General features: G+C 46.1%; 1 protein-coding gene across 1 annotated transcript in view; it reads left to right on the forward strand.

Annotated features, from left to right (window-relative positions):
• Positions 1 to 1,357: 1,357 nt before the first annotated feature.
• Positions 1,358 to 18,942, forward strand: part of abcg2a (ATP-binding cassette, sub-family G (WHITE), member 2a) — a 97,941-nt gene continuing 80,356 nt past the window's right edge. The window contains exons 1-2 of the mRNA XM_073042387.1: positions 1,358 to 1,496; positions 13,223 to 13,444. Of these exons, the coding sequence (XP_072898488.1) occupies positions 13,242 to 13,444 (203 nt within the window). The 5' untranslated portion in view covers positions 1,358 to 1,496; positions 13,223 to 13,241. The remainder of the gene's footprint in view (positions 1,497 to 13,222; positions 13,445 to 18,942) is intronic.

The raw sequence follows: 18,942 nt of genomic DNA on the forward strand, positions 1-18,942 counted from the left end.
TCTTCACATTCCCAGTGGATGTTTGGTCAGTTCACGGCAGGAGGGCAAGGGTTTTGCTGTGTTTACATCGGGGCAGAAAAATGCACACTCCCCCTCTCCCAGCAGGAATGCACGCAGAGTCATAGGAGGAAAGTGTGCAGCAAGTTGATTATTAACTGATGTGTTGGCTTGATGCTGTCCTCACCTTAGCCCTACAAACAGTTAATGATAAACCATGTCCGAGTGTTATCATGCCTTATGATATGCTCCTTATCACAAGGGTATAGCAGGTGAAAGGGAGTGTTGCTATGTGTTTAGTATAGAGCATGACAGCACAGGAATGGGATCTTTAACCCACAGTGTTGTGCTGAACTAGCAAACCTAATGACGCCTAATTATACTAATCCCATCTCTTTGTACATTATCCATAATCCCTGCATATTCACAAGCCTATCTAAGAGCCTCTCAGCCATCTCCATCACATCTGACTCCACCACCTCTGGCAGCTCACTCCAGACACCCATCACTCTGTGTAAAAAAAAACTCAACTTGCCCCCCCCACCTTAACTGCATGCCGTGTAGTATCAGACATTTATTCAGATTCCTCTCAGCCTCTGACGCTCCAGGGAAAACAACCCAAATTTGTCAGACCTTTCCTTATAGTATTTGCCCCCTAATGCATGCAGCACCCTCTTCTGAGTTCAAAGCCTGATTCAGTATGCATTTGTGAACATGAGCTGTACAGCCCACTGATAAGTGTGAGCTCACACGGACGTCGAGCGACCCTGTTGTTGAGCGGATGTCACTTCACACCATTGTATTTGCCGTTGGTGCAGGAGTGTGAATTCACATTGTGTGCTGGCTGGAATTAGTGACCGGGTTCACAATAGTTGTGCGTGTTCTGGGTAGGGGAGTACAAGTTTGCATTGATACCATCAGTGAGTGTGAGCTTGCACGGAGTCTATGGATAACACAGAACATTACAGCACAGTACAGGCCCTTCAGCCCACTAAGTTGTAACCACCCTTTAACCTACTGTAAGATCAATCTCATCTTTCTCTCCCTCATAGCCCTCCATATTTCTATCATCCGTGTGTGCATTCACACTGGATTTGATGGGGGTGAACTCACACTGGATGAATGTGAGTTCAAACTGGGTTTGGTGAATGAGTGTGAGCTCACACTGGGTCTGGCTAAGGATGTTAACATTGGGTCTGTGATGAGTGTGAGTTTGGTGAATCAGTGTGCCTTTGGTTGTGGGTGAGTGTGCGCTCACACCGGGCCTGGACTGTTCCTCCGGCTGTGATGAGACGCTGAGTGTGAGTGTGAGTGTGAGCGAGTTTCAGAGGAAGGGGCGGTGCCGCGCAGGACGGGGCGGCGCCTCCCCAGGAAAGCGCGCACTCGATGCCCTCTCGTCCCATCCCATGCCGGAGTGGGAAGGAGGGGAGCGGACCGAGGCTGGGGATTTCTGCGGAGTGCAGCCGGCACTGCTGAGGCCTGAGCGTTGCTACTGACAGGTGAGCGAGAGAAAAACGTTACGTTAATTCCAGGAAGGCAAATTGATGCGTTTTAGGGGGGGGGGGGAGAAGAGACAGAGAGGGAGCAATCCGTTATTGGGGCGTAAATGAGATTAGTACCTTATTGGAGGAAGCGTGAGAGAAATTACTGCAACTCCGGGAGAGTGCGAGAGCTTGATGCAACAGTGAGGAAGCTGGGATAACAGTGGTGTAACGCTGGGGAGAAAGATAGAAATGCATCACTGGGGTATATTAATGCAATACAGAAGGAGTCCCCAGTGCATCGGGTTAATGCAATGCTGGTGTGTGTCTGTGTGTGAAGTGGCAAAGGCGGAGGGGTATGGGCGAAGAGTAGTGTACTGAACAAAATGGTCTGAGCTTAGAATCTGTGTTTTAGGAGCTGGTTATTTCATGCTGCAGAAACCTCAGTGGCCAACTTCACACAGTTTTGTTGGGGAGGGGGGGGGGGTGTCTGCGATCTTCACTGAAGTTTTGGTTAGTGAACAAACTGAGTTACAGAGTTGAGTTTATCTCTGTGAGTGACGGTCTTCAGCTGGTGAATCAGATGTTAAAAATAGACGATCAGAAATAATCATGTATAATTACTGTTATGTAACTTTTACATTCCGGGGGACGGTGTCACTGGATAGTTCTCTGGCACCCAGGCTAGAGGGCTGGGAGGCTGAGACCCCAATCCAAAGACTGAAATTATTGAATGGTTCCAGCAAAGTTGGCCATTTGGCCCATCACGTTCATGCTGGCTTTTTACTGCAGTACAGTACCACGCTGAGGGTGTGCTGCTCAGTTAGATGAAGCAATGAGCAGAGGTCCCAGTTTGCTCGGTCCCATGGTTTGACTTTGCAAGCTCCAGGGATGTTGGTGTTGCTGAATATGTCACATTCCACCAGTGAGTTTTCTTATTTGAACTTAGTCAGTTCTGTGTCATTGCAGTGCCGAAATTTACAAACAAATTATGTTCAGTTTATTAAATGTATTTAACAAAGAGCAGTTCCTTAAGGACATTATAGCCGGGGGTGGTAATGGGAACAATCTCCCACTGCGGATTAAATGCTCCCAATGGCCTCCGCCTCAAATAGCCTCTGACAACCAAGTCCAGTTCCTGGCCTTCACGTGTGGTTTAGCTACTAAGCCCGTGGAACCATTTCTCCTGACAGGAGGAGGGGCGAAGGTGGGTTACTGGCGCCTTAAAACCAATCGGTTCGGGCAGACGGTGCTCGTGGGCCGTGCTTGGCAGCTGATCTAGGAGAAGGAAAACTCTGATCTCAAACCTCTGCTGCCTTGTGGCTGCACCCACTCGTAGGAAGACTTTGGGAGTAAAACTGAGAGAAAACCTGGAGCTGGAGTCCCTAAGGCAGTCCTACGTTGAGTTCAGCGCTGACTGACAACTCCTGCGACGCTGGTGGTACCAAACTGTATCGGTCTCTGCCGTTCCTTTGGGTTCATCAGATGTGCGGAGAGGGGGAGGCTGCTATATGGGCAACAGCTTGCACTCCTTATTGTACTGGCCTGGCTTGTGTATCTGGACAGCTAGCACGCAGTATCATCATCCATGGTTGACCCTGACCGACGGAGGCCTCATCCTCTTAACAAGGAGCACTAGAAATTCCGTTGTGTAAATCTTCGCCACTCTCCCTCTTCATGCAGGACAGGATTGCAACCTGATCCAAATCTGTGTGAGTTATCTTCACGATTTAACTCCCTTATCCCAGCTGCACTGCATTGCGTCCCTCTCAGCCTGATCTCGCCTTCCTGACTTCAGTCTATAGAAAATGCTTTTAACAATTCTAAATTTAGTATAGAGTATTATCTTTCAGAGTCACAATTTTCATCACTGCCTTTCTGGACTGAGTTATTTGTCAGACACACACTCACTCACACTCTAAACTTTGCCTTAATCTGTGTTAAAGTCATTATTATCTCACACTGACACCCTACCTAGGAGGGCGCACATCTCCGCTCAATGGAACTGAAGTAATTTGTCTGTCTCCTTTGAGCCTCACTAATTTTTAGTCGGTGCACCATAAAAGATGTCCTTTCGGAATGCATTATGGCTTGCTCTGCCTGTGACCAAAAGAAACTGCACAGAATTTGGACGCCGCTCAGCACACCACAGACACCAGTGTCCCATTCATTTGACTCCGTCTACACTTCTCGTTGCCTCAGTAAAGCAGCCAGCATAATCAAAGACCCCAGTCACAACAAACATTCGCTCTTTCTTTCCCTTCCATTGGGCAGGATTTCAAAAGCCTGGAAGCACATACCACCAGGCTCAAGGAAGCCTTCTACCCTGCTGTTGTAAGACTATATAATAACATCACAAAGTTATTATAACCTTGCACCATACTCTCTACCTGCACCGCATTTTACTTATTTACTCATTTACAGGATGTGGGCATTGTCAGCTAAGTCAGCATTTATTGTCCCATCACAAGCTGACCTTGAGAAGGTGGTGATGAGCTGCCTCCTTGAACCGCTGCACCCCTGAGGTGCAGGAACACCCACAGTGCTGTTAGGGAGGGAATTCCATGATTTTGACAATGAAGGAACGGTGATATGTTTCCAGATCAGGGTGGTGAGTGACTTGGAGGGGGATTTCCAAGTGGTAGTGTTCCAGGTATCTGCTGTTCTTGTCCTTCTAGATGGTAGTGGTTGTGGGTCTGGAAGGTGCTGCCTTAGGAACTTTGGTGTGGTGTTGCAGTGCATCTTGTAGATAGTACACACTGCTGTAACTGTTCATCGATGGTGGAGGGATTGGATTCTTATGGAAGGGGTACAAACCAAGTGGGCTGCCTTGTACTGGATGGTGTCAAGCTTCTTGAGTGTTGATAGAGCCGCACTCATCCAGGCGAGTGGCGAGTATTCCGTTACACTCCTGATCTGAGCCTTGTAGGTGGTGGACAGGCTTTGGGGAATCAGGAGGTGAGCTACATGCTGCAGGGCGCCTAGCCTTTGACCTGCTCTGGTAGCCATGGTGTTTATAGGGCTGGACTAGTTCAGTTTCAGTTGCTCTGTGCAGGATGTTGATAGTTGGGGATTCAGTGTTGGTGATGCCACCGAATGTCAAGGGATGATGGTTGGAGCCTTTCTTGTTGGAGATGGGCATTGCCTGGCACTTGCATGGCTCGAATGTTACTTGCCACTTGTCAGTCCAACCTTGGACATTGTCCAGGTCCTGCTACATTTGGGTATGAACTGCTTCACTAATAACAAACACTTTTGTTATTATTTTACCTTGTACTACAGTACCTCATAGAGTCATAGAGCACGACAGCATAGAAACAGGCCCATCTAGTCCACGCTGAACTATTATGCTGCCTAGTCCCATCGACTTGCACCTGGACCATACCCTACAATCCCATCGCATCCACGTACCTCTCCAGATTTCTCTTAAACATTGACATTGATCTCACATCTACACTTGCCCCAGCATCTCGTTCCACTCTTTCATCACCCTCTAAGTGAAGAAGTTCCCCTTCATTGTCCTTAAATATTACACATTTCACACCAACCCAACACCTCTATCTCTAGTTCTCACCCAACCTCAGTGTAAAAAAACTGTACCTCTCTCAAATTTGTCCTCATTTTCCTACACTTCGGAAATAAAACCGTAACCTATTCAATCTTTCTCTGTAACTCGGGTTCTCAAGTCCAGTCAATGTACTGTGTATTTAATTGATCGGTATGAATGGTATGCACTACTACTTTAGTCTAGAGACAGAAATTTACATAACTTTACAAACACGAGATAATCTGAGATGCTGGAAATCCAAACAACACAAACAAAATGCTGGAGGAACTCCACAGGCCAAGCAGCATCTGTAGAAAAGACTAAACGGTCAACATTTCGGGCTGAGACCCTTCACGAGGAGGAGAATGAAGATGGGGTAAGGGAAGGAAGAAGTACGAGGTAGCAGGAGGGAAGAGTGAAGTAAAGAGCTGGGAAGTTGATCGGTGAAAGAGACGAAGGGCTGGAGAAGGGGGAATCTGATGGGAGAGGGTAGAAAACCACGGAAGAAAGGGAAGCACCAGAGGGAGGCGATGGGCAGGGAAGGAAACAGGAATGGGGTCATGGTGAAGCTGGGGGGGGGGGGGAGGGGGCGGCGGGGGGTAGTTTATATAACTTTAGCTGGTTTACGTAACCAGAGCATATTTGGAAAAAATTGTGTCCTGCCAAACCTGTTTAGCTTTGCTGAATAAATCTGGAAAGATTTATTCATTGGTTTAACCCAAGATTGGTATTTGCTAGAGCTTAGCATTTCCTGCACCACTGTATTCCCCCGACTCTTTCACTCACGTTTCCAACTACACTGTGAGAGAGCCTCCGCTGTGAGGAGCTTGCATGTCCTCTGGGTGCTCGGTTTCCTCCTACAATCTTAAGACCTCCTGTTTAGTAGTTTAATTGGTATTGTAAATTGTCCTGTGATTAGGCCAGGGTTAAATTGGTGGGTTGCTGGGTGGTGCCAGAAGGGCCTGTTGCATTCTGTCTGACAGACAGATAGACATACTTTATTGATCCCGAGGGAAATTGGGTTTCATTACAATCGCACCAACCAAGAATAGTGTAGAAATATAGCAATATAAAACCATAAATAATTATAATAATAAGTTAATTATGCCAAGTGGAAAAAAGTCCAGGACCAGCCTATTGGCTCAGGGTGTCCGACACTCTGAGGGAGGAATTGTAAAGTTTGATGGCCACAGGCGGGAATGACTTCCTATGACGCTCAGTGTTACATCTCGGTGGAATGAGTCTCCGGCTGAATGTACTCCTGTGCCTAACCAGTACATTATGGAGTGGATGGGAGTCATTGTCCAAGATGGCATGCAACTTGGACAGCATCCTCTTTTCAGACACCACCGTCAGAGAGTCCAGTTCCACCCCCACAACATCACTGGCCTTACGAATGAGTTTGTTGATTCTGTTGGTGTCTGCTACCCTCAGCCTGCTACCCCAGCACACAACAGCAAACATGATAGCACTGGCCACCACAGCCTCGTAGAACATCCTCAGCATCGTCCGGCAGATGTTAAAGGACCTCAGTCTCCTCAGGAAATAGAGATGGCTCTGACCCTTCTTGTAGACAGCCTCGGTGTTCTTTGACCAGTCCAGTTTATTGTCAGTTCGTATCCCCAGGTATTTGTAATCCTCCTCCATGTCCACACTGACCCCTTGGATGGAAACAGGGGTCACCGGTGCCTTCGCCCTCCTCAGGTCCACCACCAGCTCCTTAGTCTTTTTCACATTAGGCTGCAGATGATTTTGCTCACACCATGTGACAAAGTTTCCCACCGTAGCCCTGTACTCAGCCTCATCCCCCTTGCTGATGCATCCAACTATGGCTGAGTCATCAGAAAACTTCTGAAGATGGCAAGACTCTGTGCAGTAGTTGAAGTCTGAGGTGTAGATGGTGAAGAGAAAGGGAGACAGGACAGCCCCCTGTGGAGCCCCAGTGCTGCTGACCACTCTGTCTGACACACAGTGTTGCAGGCGTACGTACTGTGGTCTGCCAGTCAGGTAATCAATAATCCATGACACCAGGGAAGCATCCACCTGCATCACTGTCAGCTCCTCACCAGCAGAGCTGGGCGGATGGTGTTGAACGCACTGGAGAAGTCAAAAAACATGACCCTCACCGTGCTCGCCGGCTTGTCCAGGTGGGCGTAGACACGGTTCAGCAGGTAGATGATGGTATCCTCAACTCCTAGTCGGGGCTGATAGGCGAACTGGAGGGGGTCTAAGTGTGGCCTAACCATAGGCCGGAGCTGCTCTAGAACAAGTCTCTCCAGGGTCTTCATGATGTGGGAAGTCAATGCCACCAACCTGTAGCCATTGGAGCCACTGGGGCACGGCGTCTTCGGTACAGGAACGAGGCAGGACGTCTTCCACAGCACAGGAACCCTCTGGAGACTCAGGCTCAGGTCGAAGACATGGTGAAGTACTCCACATAGCTGGGGGGCACAGGCCTTGAGCACCCTGGGGCTGACACTATCCGGGCCTGCAGCCTTGCTTGGATGGAGATGATTCAGCTGTCTTCTCACCTGTTCAGCTGTGAAGCCCACCGTGGTGGTTTCAGGTGTGGGAGGGGTGTAGTCGCGAGAGCAGGGTGGGGTCTGTGAGGAGGGGTAGGAGGGGAGAGTGGAGTATGTGTTGGTTGGGGGCTGACAACAGATGAATCATGTGGGAGGGGCCACAGTGTCAAATCTGTTGAAGAACAGGTTAAGTTCATTGGCCCTGTCCACACTGCCTTCAGCTCCTCTGTTGCTAGTTTGCCAGAACGCAGTGATGGTCCTCATCCCACTCCAGACCTCTCTCATGTTGTTCTGCTGGAGTTTCCACTCAAGCTTCCTCCTATACCCGTCTTTAGCCTCCCTGATCTTGGCTTTCAGGTCCCTCTGTATTGTCCTCAGCTCCTCCCTATTTCCATCTCTAAACGCCCTCTTTTTAGCGTTCAGGATGTCCTTAATGTCCTTTGTTACCCATGGCTTGTTATTTGAATAACAAAGAACAGTTCTTGCTGGAACACTGCAGTCCACACAGAAGTTGATATAACCAGTGATGCACTCTGTGAACCCATCAATGTCCTCTCCATGTGGCTCACAGCCAGTCTGTCGCCTCAAAACAACGCTGGAGTGCCTCATAAGCCTCCCCCGACCACTTCCTCACTGCCCTCGAGGTTGCAGGTTTACTCTTCACCAGAGGCACTTAGCAGCGATTCTCTCTGTATAAAGAATATAAAATAAATTAAAGCTGTGAACATCTTGGAGTGTGGTTATCTGTCCGACTTCCTGCTGCCAGTTCCTTTCTTCCCCAAGGCCACTCAATCCATGGACCTCCACTGATTCCCCTTCTCTCCAACCTGCTTCAACTCCAGACCCACCAAACTGCTGACCAGACAAATTCCCCCTTCTCCCGAAACAAACCTGCAAATGTTGGTAACCTAAAATAAAAGCAGAATATGTTGGAAACTCTCGGCCTATCAGGCAGCATCCATGGAGAGAAACATGAGTTAGAGGTATCAGGTCGAAAGTGCTTTATCGGAACTGAGAAGGAGAGAGGACAAGTTGGTGTCAAGCTGTTAAAAGCGGTTAGGGAAAAGGGATGTCCCTCATGGGGTGAGGCCAGGGTTGTGCTGTGGATAAGCTGTAAAAAGGGCAGTCTGTTTGATGGGTTAGTGGGAACAGTCAGAGGGAGAGAGCATGGCCCTAAAGAAAGGGTTAACTAACAGGTCCATTAACCTACCAGCACCTCTGAGAGGTGGGAGTTAACTGGAGGAACTGGAGTGCCAGGGGGAAACTCAGTAGGAGAACGTGCAAAATCCATGTGGGAGAAGTTTAACGTGGATTTCTTCATTTGTGAATCAGCAACTCTAATTGCTGCCGAGCTGCTTATTAATTGCTCACTTCCGAGAATAAAAATCCAGTGGATTCTGGTTAATTGGGACCAGTACGTTTTGGCCCAATTAGCTGAAATTTCATGGAGATAGTTAAAGTTATAACTGAGTAGCGAATTATGTACAGAGCAAATGAGAACACTATAAATAATCCTCCAAGTCTTCATTTTCATTGTAACACTCAATATGATTGTTGATACTTTCAAATTCTTCAGAAGTCCTAAGTTGTTGAACCAGGGAAATTGTTTCATTTTCACACCTAGCCATTTAAGCCTGAATGTTGAAAACCACAGTGAGCAAAACAGTTCTGAATTGCCTTTCTGCTTATTTCTGGTCAACCATCAGTGACTGAAGTCAGTACTTTTTCAAAGGAAGTGCACGCAGCTGATGCTGTTTCAAAATTGTCCCCTCTAACAGCCACACACGTACACATGTCTGACACTAGTTAGAATCTGTTCGGCAACGGTCTCCTGCCCCAATTAAGTGGCATGGTGTCCCAAATAAACAAAGGGAATCTTGGCTATTTTCCTCATTAGTTTCAACTCTTTATTTAGGAATTGTCCCAAATAAGTGGTGGCCCCGATTAACCAACAGCCCAATTAACTGTAGTCCACTGTATACTCTATGTCGGACTTCGATAAAAAGATTTGCTTGTATAGATGTGGAAGTAGAAATGTGTTTCATAGGGGATGGTAATTCCACAAAGCTGGTCACTAGTAGGTTTGTGGTGAGTGTGGTTGGAGGTGGATGGATAACTGCAGCTGTTCATTCACATCAACCCCAGGACATCACCACAAGAGTTCCTCAGGGCAACATCCTTGGTCGTCGTTCTTCAGATGCTTCATTAATCGCTTTCATTCTGCCATAAAGCAAAAAGGGATGTTCTGGATCTGATTGCACAGTGTTGATTGGTGTAGGCAAACCCTCAGCAAATGTATCAGCCCATCCCCGCATGTACCAAGCCCAAGACAACAATCAGAATCAGATTGAATATCACCGGCATTTGCCGTGAAATGTGTTAACTTTACAGCAGCAGTACAGTGAAATACACGATAAGTAAAAATAGAGAAAAAACTGAATCTATAATATGTGTCCATTAAATAGTTAAATTAAAATAATTAGTTCAAAATAACAGAAAAAAAAAGTAGTGAGGTCGTGTTCATGGATTTAACGCCCATTTAGCAATCGGATGGCAAAGGGGAAGAAGCTGTTCCTGAATGCTGAGTGTGTGCCTTCAGGCTTCTGTACCTCCTTCCCAGTGCTAACTGTGTGAGAGGGCATGTCCTGGGTGGTGGGACCCTGCCTTCCTAAGGCCCCACTCCTTCAAGCTGTCTTGGATCCTACAGAGCCCATGATGGAACTGACTTATTTCAATCCTGTGTAGTAGAACCCTACCCAATGGTGATGCAGCCAATCAGAGTGCTCTCCACTGTACATCTATTGAAGTTTTTGAGTTCTAGGTGACAAACCTAATCTCCTCAAACGTCTGTTTGTGGGAGCATGTGTTTGCAGCTTAAATTGTTACGTTGTCTACATTTTTAACAATACCTCATTGGCTCTAAAACATTGTATAATTGACTAAGTTTGTGCAAAGATTACACTAAGCAATTTTTAAAGTTAGATTTGTATTATCCTTCTTGATAAACAAATATCTTGATTCAACTGCAGGCCTGTTGTCCATTGAGCTGGTTTCCCAGGCACGTTGTCCTTTGAGCTGGTTTCCCAGGCCCGTTGTCCGTTGAGCTGGTTTCCCAGGCCCGTTGTCCATTGAGCTGGTTTCCCAGGCCCGTTGTCCATTGAGCTGGTTTCCCAGGCCCGTTGTCCATTGAGCTGGTTTCTCAGGCCCGTTGTCCATTGAGCTGGTTTCCCAGGCCCGTTGTCCATTGAGCTGGTTTCCCAGGCCCGTTGTCCATTGAGCTGGTTTCCCAGGCCCGTTGTCCGTTGAGCTGGTTTCCCAGGCCCGTTGTCCATTGAGCTGGTTTCCCAGGCCCGTTGTCCGTTGAGCTGGTTTCCCAGGCCCGTTGTCCGTTGAGCTGGTTTCTCAGGCCCGTTGTCCATTGAGCTGGTTTCTCAGGCCCGTTGTCCATTGAGCTGGTTTCTCAGGCCCGTTGTCCATTGAGCTGGTTTCTCAGGCCCGTTGTCCATTGAGCTGGTTTCTCAGGCCCGTTTATTTTGCAGCATAGCAACGGTCTAGTGAATCCCAAAGCTTCCACCAGTTCCATAACTCTTCACATCGTTTGTAAAATTAATGGGTTCGAGACATGAGGTAGCAGTGAGATTGGGAGTGAGATATGTAGATCACATCAGCTACCACCTCACATTCAGTTCCATTGATCCCGACACAACTGAATATTGGATCAAGTGGCATCTGTAGAGAAAGAGAAACAGACAATTTTGTATCAATAACTCTTGATTTGACTAGTAAATCTAATATGGAATTCAAAACAAAATGCCCCTGAGTATATGGTATATACTGTTGGATTAAACAGCCCAATGTTGTTTTGCACATTCACTGCTAATTAATAGTCTGCGGCAGGGGGGCAGAAACCTGAAGTCCCACACCATCCAGTTCTAGAACAGCTGCTTCTCTTCAGCTGTTTGGCTCTCGATCTAACCTAAGCAACACGCACGCATGCACAATGCTGGAGGAACTCAGCAGGTCAGGTAGCATCTGTGGAAGTGAATAGAGAGTGGATGTTTCGGGTCGAGACTCTACTTCAGGACTGAGAAGGAAGGGGGAAAGTTGTCAGAATAAAAAGGTGGTTGGAGGGGCAGGTGATAAGTGAAGTGAAGCCAGGTGTGTGGGAAAGGTCGAGGGCTGGAGAAGAAGGAATCTGATAGGAGAGGAGGGTGGACCATTGGAGAAAGGGAAGGAGGTGGGGACCCAGGGGGAAATAATAGGTGAGAAGAGTTAAAAGGGCAGGCTGGAGAGTACAACCCTAAGTTCCCCCTCAGTATAGCGACAGTGAATACTTTACACTGCCATGGTCTTTGTTTTATATTTGTTTTTGTTATAGTTGTTCTTGCTTGTATCATTCATGTTTAACTGAATTTTTTTTCTTGGTGAATGTTTTTTTCTAAAGCTATATGCCTGTGATACTGCTGCAAGTAAGTTTTCACGGCGTTTGTGTATAAGTGTGCAGTACTGTACAATAGTCTTTATATACCCTAGCTTCATGTACAGTAAGTGCCTAAGAGTTTTGCACGGTACTGTACTTCTGCATATGACATTAAGTGTGACTTGACTTGCTATTTGTATTGATGAATATAATGACTCTTGTCCCTACAATGAATTTTTAGCAGATTTGGTACACTGGTTGTAAATCTTAGAAGTGTCAAATGCAATTGAGCCAGAGACTCAGCCATCCCAACCACAAACCGTTTCAGCTGCTTAATTCTGGCAAATGGCACCGCAGCATTAAGGCCAGGACCAACAGGCTATGGGACATCTGCTTTCACCAGACCATCAGATTTATCAATACACATTGACCTGGTTACATATCTGACTGCAAACATGGATACAACCTTAGTGTTTGGGCAGTATCCTCCCACATTTCCCTCCCTTATTGCTTGTACACAGCAGCGGAGATGCAACATGAAGAGTTTTACTCCCTCATGTTGTAAGATGGATGTAAGATAGAAAATTCTAAATCTATATGACGTGAAATTTGTTGTTTTGCAGCGCAGTACCGTGCAAAGGCAAGCAGGACTATAAATTGCAAATATGAATACTGCAAGAGAAAAGGAATAAAGAGATCGTGGTCACGGACCATTCAGAAATCATTGAGGCACAAAGCTGGAAATCTTGAGCAACACATACAAAATGCTAGCAGAATTCAGCAGGTCAGGCAGCATCTACGCAGGAAAAGAAACGGTCAGTGTTTCAAGCCGGGGTTCTTGGGTCTCATGCTGAAACATCAGCTGTTTATTTCCCTCCATGGGATTTGCCTGACCTGCTGAGTTCCTCTAGCATTTGTGTCTTCATCATTAAGTCTTCAGGCTTCAGGCTCCTCCCTTACGGTACTGACACGAGGACATTTCCGGGATGGTGAAGGTCCTTGATGATGGATATCACTGTCTTGAAGCACTACTTGTTGAGGATGCCCTCAATGGTGGGGAGGGCTGTGCTCATGATGGTGGTGGAGGAGTCCATAACACTCTGCAGTCCTGTATGTTTTGGAGCCTCTGGTCCTGGCTGTGATGCAACCAGTCAGAATGGTCTCCATCTGTAGTCATTGGTAAGAGAGAGAGATAGATTAAGGATTAATTTACAGGACTTTTAAATCTAACAAATGGTTGTGTTTTCCCCCTCAGGCGATGGTAACGTGCTAACATGGAGGAGACCGGACACAACAGTGACGTGCAGCTCAATAATGTGTACTCCAATGTGGAACCCCACCGTTCTGACTCGTACAATCACGGAACGTTCAGTGGATCAACAGTGACTTTCAACAATATCTGCTACCAAGTGAAAGTCAAGACGGGCTTTCCATGCAAACGGCAAACTGTTGTGCGGGAAATTCTCAGTAATATCAAGTAAGTGTTAGCGGGCTGTGGCTGCAGTATCTGTAGTTTGACTCTGAATGTTAGCCGCAGCAATGGTGATGATGTGGGGTGGGGGGGAACGGAGTGAAGAGAGAAAAGACAAGAGGGAGTGTGGAGGGGTACGTGTTGGTGTGTCTCCTTATACTATGAGGAGATTCATTTTTTTGGCTGGCATTAACAGTTGAAGAATTAGAATAAAAGTTAATGGAAAATCTACAGATGAACAAAGACTGACAAACAATGAGTGTGCAAAAGAAGACAGATTGTGCAAACAAAAAAATTACTGTTTAATAGTAAGCAAGTGTGCAGTCTACGGGAAATCCTAGCACAGCCTCTGGATCTCAATGGCATCATCTTTTTTTTAAAAAAATGCATGGCAATCTCCAAACTGATAATATGCCAGAATAGCCATTGACCTGGAAGACTTGTGGGCTTGCCTGTAATTTCTCTGCAGTTATTCAGAGGAGGAGACAAAAGAAGGAAGTGTTTGTTTGACTGAGGCGTAATGTATGTCAGGCACTCTGAAAGACGTGTTTGTCAACAATTCACTATCTGAACCTTTGCCTCCATCAAATGTTCCAAGGTCAGCCTGCTGGACTGATAGCCTGCCAAAGGAAGGAAATTGATTAATAAATAATTTAGTTCATAGTAGTGAAATTAATGGTAAAGATAATTCCCTCTTCATGTGTAAGTAGCAAATCAAAGGTCAAAGTAAATTTATTATCAAAGTACATATTTGTCACCATATTCTTCCTTGAGATTCATTTTCCTGCGGGCATATTCAATAAATCAATAATAGAATAATAACCCCAGTAGAATCAGTGAAAGACTGCACCAACTTGGGTGTTCAACCAGTGTGCAAAAGTCAACAAACTGTGTAAATAGAAAGAAATAATAGTAATAAATATATGACCAATCGGTTTAATATCACCGGCATATGTCATGAAATTTGTTCTTAGCGACATTGGAAAAAAAGTTGAATTTCCCCATGGGGATGAATAAAGTATCTATCTATCTATCTATCTATCTATCTATCTATCTATCTATCTATCTATCTATCTATCTATCTATCTATCTATCTATCTATCTATCTATCTATCTATCTATCTATCTATCTATCTATCTATCTATCTATCTATCTATCTATCTGTACCATGCAATATATCATAAAATATAGAGAAATAATAAAATAAAATGAATGACAGTATAGATGTATTCTAAATAAATACATTAAAAATAATAGTGTAAAAGTAGAAATAAGGTTTAAAAAGTGAGGTAGTGTTCATGGGTTCAGTGTCTGTTTAGGAATCGGATGGCAGAGGGGAAGAAGTTGTTTCTGTATTGCTGAGTGTGTGCCTTCAGGCATCTGTACCTCCTTCCTGATGGTAACACTGATAAGAGGGCATGTCCTGGTGATGGGGGTCCTTAATAATGGATGCCACTGTTCCGACGCACCATTCTTTGAAGATGTCGTGGATACAACAGAGGCCAGTACCTAAGATGGAGCTGACTAATTTTACAACTTCCTGTAGCTTCTTTCGATCCTGTGCAGTAACCCCCCCCATGCCAGACAGTGATTCACCCTGTCAGGATGTTCTCCACAGTACATCTGTAGAAGTTTTTGAGTGTTTTGGGTGACAAATCTCCCTAAACTCGTAATGTAGTATAGCTGCTGTCATGCTACCTTTATAGCTGCATCAATATGTTGGGGTCCTCAGAGATATTGACGCCCAGGAACTTGAAATTGCTCACACTCTCCAACGTCTGATCCCTCTATGAGGATTGGTTCACATTAACCTCGTCTTACCCTTCCTGAAGTCCACAATCAGCTCTTTGGTTTTTCTGACGTTGAGTGCAATGTTGTTTGCTGCGACACCACTCAACTAGCTGGTATATCTCGCTCCTGTACGCCCTCTCATCTCCATCTGAGCTTCCACTAACAATGGTTGTATCATCAACAAAGTTATAGATGATATTTCAGCTATGCCTTGCCACACAATCATGGGTATAAAGAGAGCAGAGCAGTGGGCTAAGCACACATCCCTGAAGTGCGCCATTGTTGATCGTCAGCGAGGAGATGTTATTACCAACCTGCACAGATTGTGTTCTTCCAGTTAGGAAGTCAAGGGTCCAATTGCAGAGGGAGGTACAGAGGCCCAGGTTCTGGTAGCTTCCCAATCAGGATTGAAGGAATGATGGTGTTAAGAATAGCATCCTGACATGGGTGTTTGTATAGTCCAGATGATCTAAGGCTACATGAAGAGCCATTGAGGTTGCATCTGCTGTAGACCTATTGTGGCAATAGGCAAATTGTAGTGGGTCCAGGTCCTTGCTGAGACAGGTGTTGATTCTAGCCATGACCAAACTCTCAAATGATTTCATCACCATAGATGTGAGTGCTACTTGACAATAGTCGTTCAGGCAACTCGCACTACTCTTCTTGGGCACTGGTATGATTGTTGCCCTTTTAAAGCAGGTGGGAACTTCTGACCATAGCAGTGAGAGATTGAAAATGCCTTCGACTGAATATTGAGAATGTGAGATGAAGTGAGTCCATAGGTTGTGGGAACATTTCAGTGATGGGGCAAGTAAAGTTAAGTGAAGTTATCCCCTTTGGTTCGGGGCAATAACTGTTTCTGAACTTGATGGTGTGAGTTCTGAGGCAGTGAGAAGAGAGCAACACCTGGGTCCTTGATGATGGACAGTTCAGTAACTTTAGTTCTTGTACGTCTTGTTTTCAGAATTTTTGGACAATCTCTCTGTTGCAAATCATTAAATGCTTAGCAATGCACACAAGATCCTGGAAAAACTCAGCAGGTCAGGCAGCATCTATGGAAATGAATAAACAGTCAATGTTTCAGGCCGAGATCCTTCTTCTGGACTGGAAAGGAAGGGGGAAGATGCTAGAATAAGTAGGTGGGGGAGGGAAAGGAGGACAAGCTAGAAGGTGATAAGTGAAGCCAGGTGGGTGGAGAAAGTTGATGAAATAAGAAGCTGGGAGGTGATAGGTGGAAAAGGTAATAGGCTGGAGAATAAAGAATCTGATATTAAAGGATAATAGACCATGGGGGGAAAAAGGAAGGAGGGCACCAGTGGGAGGTGGTAGGCTGGGGTAGAGAATTGCAGAAGAGGGAAGGGGGAGGGTGAAAAGCTACCAGAAGGTGGAGAAATTGATGTTGATGCCATCAAGTTGGAGGCTACGTAGATGGAATATAAGGTGGTGTTTTTCCAACTTGAGAGTGGTCTTATCGTGGTTGAAAAGGAGACCATGGACCAACATGTCAGAATGGAATTAAAAGTGGTTGGCCATTGGGAAATCCTCCTTTTTGCAGATGGGGTAGAGGTGCTCGACAAGGCAGTCCCTCAATCTACTTCTGAGTCTCACCAATGTAGAGGAGGCTGTTTTGGGAGCACTGGATACAGTAGATGACTCCAACAAATTCACAGGTGAAGTGTTGCCTCACCTGGAAGGACTGTTTGGGGCCCTGAAAGAAAGTGAGGGAGGAGATGGATGGACAGGTGTGGCACTTGTTCTGCTTGCAGGGATAAGTGCCAGGAGGGAGATTAGAAGGAAGGGATGAATAGACAAGGAAATCACATAGAGAGTGATCCCCACAGAAAGCAGAAGGTGGGGGTGAGGGAGTGTGGTGAACTACATATACCTGTCTGGACACCCCCCCCCCCCCCCCCCCCCGCTGACTGCTCCTGTGGCTCCTCCCACAGACCCCGGTATAAAGGCGATTGGGGCCTGAGCCCGGCCTCATTCTCCAGGATGTAGTGTTGTTCATTCTTCCAGTCAATAAAAGCCGATATCTCGCTTCTTACGTCTCAGAGTGAGTTATTGATGGTGCATCAGGGAGGTAAAGAATTAAATGCTTAAGTTAAAAACACAAAATGCTGGCAGAACTCAGCAGGCCAGACAGTATCTATGGGAGGAGGTAGTGACGACGTTTCGGGCCGAAACCCTTCATCAGGAGTGAAGTAACATGGGAGCATTTTGTGTTTTTGTTTATTTCCAGCATCTGCAGATTCACTCGTGTTGCCTTTAAATGCTTAAGTTCTTGCTTAACAAGGGGCCCTCATTTGAAGCCAGCGTGTAAATAATCACTGTTACGTGTTGCGTGAGGATCTTGGTGGCCAAGAGTGATGCTCCCACTAGAGGCTTTGGCCTTTCTTCAAGGACATCACAGAGCAGCCTGCTTCCTATGACTACCTTTGTGTCTGATAAAGAGGGAGTGCCTTGCACTTTATAATTCCGTACCAATTCCACCCCTACCTGACTCACTCTGCTCGTCATCCTTCGAGTCTTTTCCTCCTGTCCTCTTTATACCGATCATCTCCCCTCGTCACTCGTGGTCCTGATAGAACCATAGAACATTACAGCACAGAAACAGGCCTTTTGGCCCTTCTTGGCTGTGCTGAACCATTTTTCTGCCTAGTCCCACTGACCTGCACCTAGACCATATCCCTCCATACACCTCTCATCCATGTACCTGTCCAAGCTTTTCTTAAATGTTAAAAGTGAGCCCACTTCATCTGGCAGCTCATTCCACACTCCCACCACTCTCTGTGTGAAGAAGCCCCCCGCAATGTTCCCTTTAAACTTTTCCCCTTTCACCCTTAACCCATGTCCTCTGGTTTTTTTCTCCCCTAGCCTCAGTGGAAAAAGCCTGCTTGCATTCGCTCTATCTATACCCATCATAATTTTATATACCCCTATCAAATCACCCCTCAATCTCCTATGCTCCAGGGAATAATGTAGCTCAGTTTCTCAAGTCCCGGCAACATTCTTGTAAACCTTCTCTGCACTCTTTCAACCTTATTAATATCCTTCCTGTAATTAGGTGACCAAAACTGCTCACAAAACTCCAAATTCGGTCTCACCAATGTCTTATACAACCTCACCATAACATTCCAACTCCTATACTCAATACTTTGATTTATAAAGGCCAATGTACCAAAAGCTCTCTTTATGACCCTATCTACCTGTGATGCCACCTTTAGGGAATTTTGTATCTGTATTCCCAGATCCCTCTGTTCTACTGCACTCCTCAGTGTCCTACCATTTACCTTGTATGTTCTACCTTGGTTTGTCCTTCCAAAGTGCAATACCTCACACATGTCTGTATTAAACTCCATCTGCCATTTGTCAGCCCACCTTTCCAGCTGGTCCAATTCCCTCTGCAAGCTTTGAAAACCTTCCTCACTGTAGGGTTTTGACCTGAAACATCACAGTTCCTTCGCTCCTTCCCCCACAGACCTCCAGCAGACTGTTTTCCACTCCACCTTCCAGCATCTGCAGTCTCTTGTGTCTCCACTGTCAATGACCTCTCTCCCAGTCAACATCCCGGGTGCTGTAACCCTGGCCACACTTGGTCCACTACATTCGAAGCCATGTTGCTTGCATCATCTGCAGTTGAAGCAGATACTCCACACCAGGCTCTGCCAGGAGAATATTAAAACCGGGCAGTACCAGATGTGTGGAACTT

The sequence above is a fragment of the Hemitrygon akajei genome, chromosome 4 (assembly GCF_048418815.1).
Source record: "Hemitrygon akajei chromosome 4, sHemAka1.3, whole genome shotgun sequence".
Classification (NCBI taxonomy): Eukaryota; Metazoa; Chordata; class Chondrichthyes; order Myliobatiformes; family Dasyatidae; genus Hemitrygon; species Hemitrygon akajei.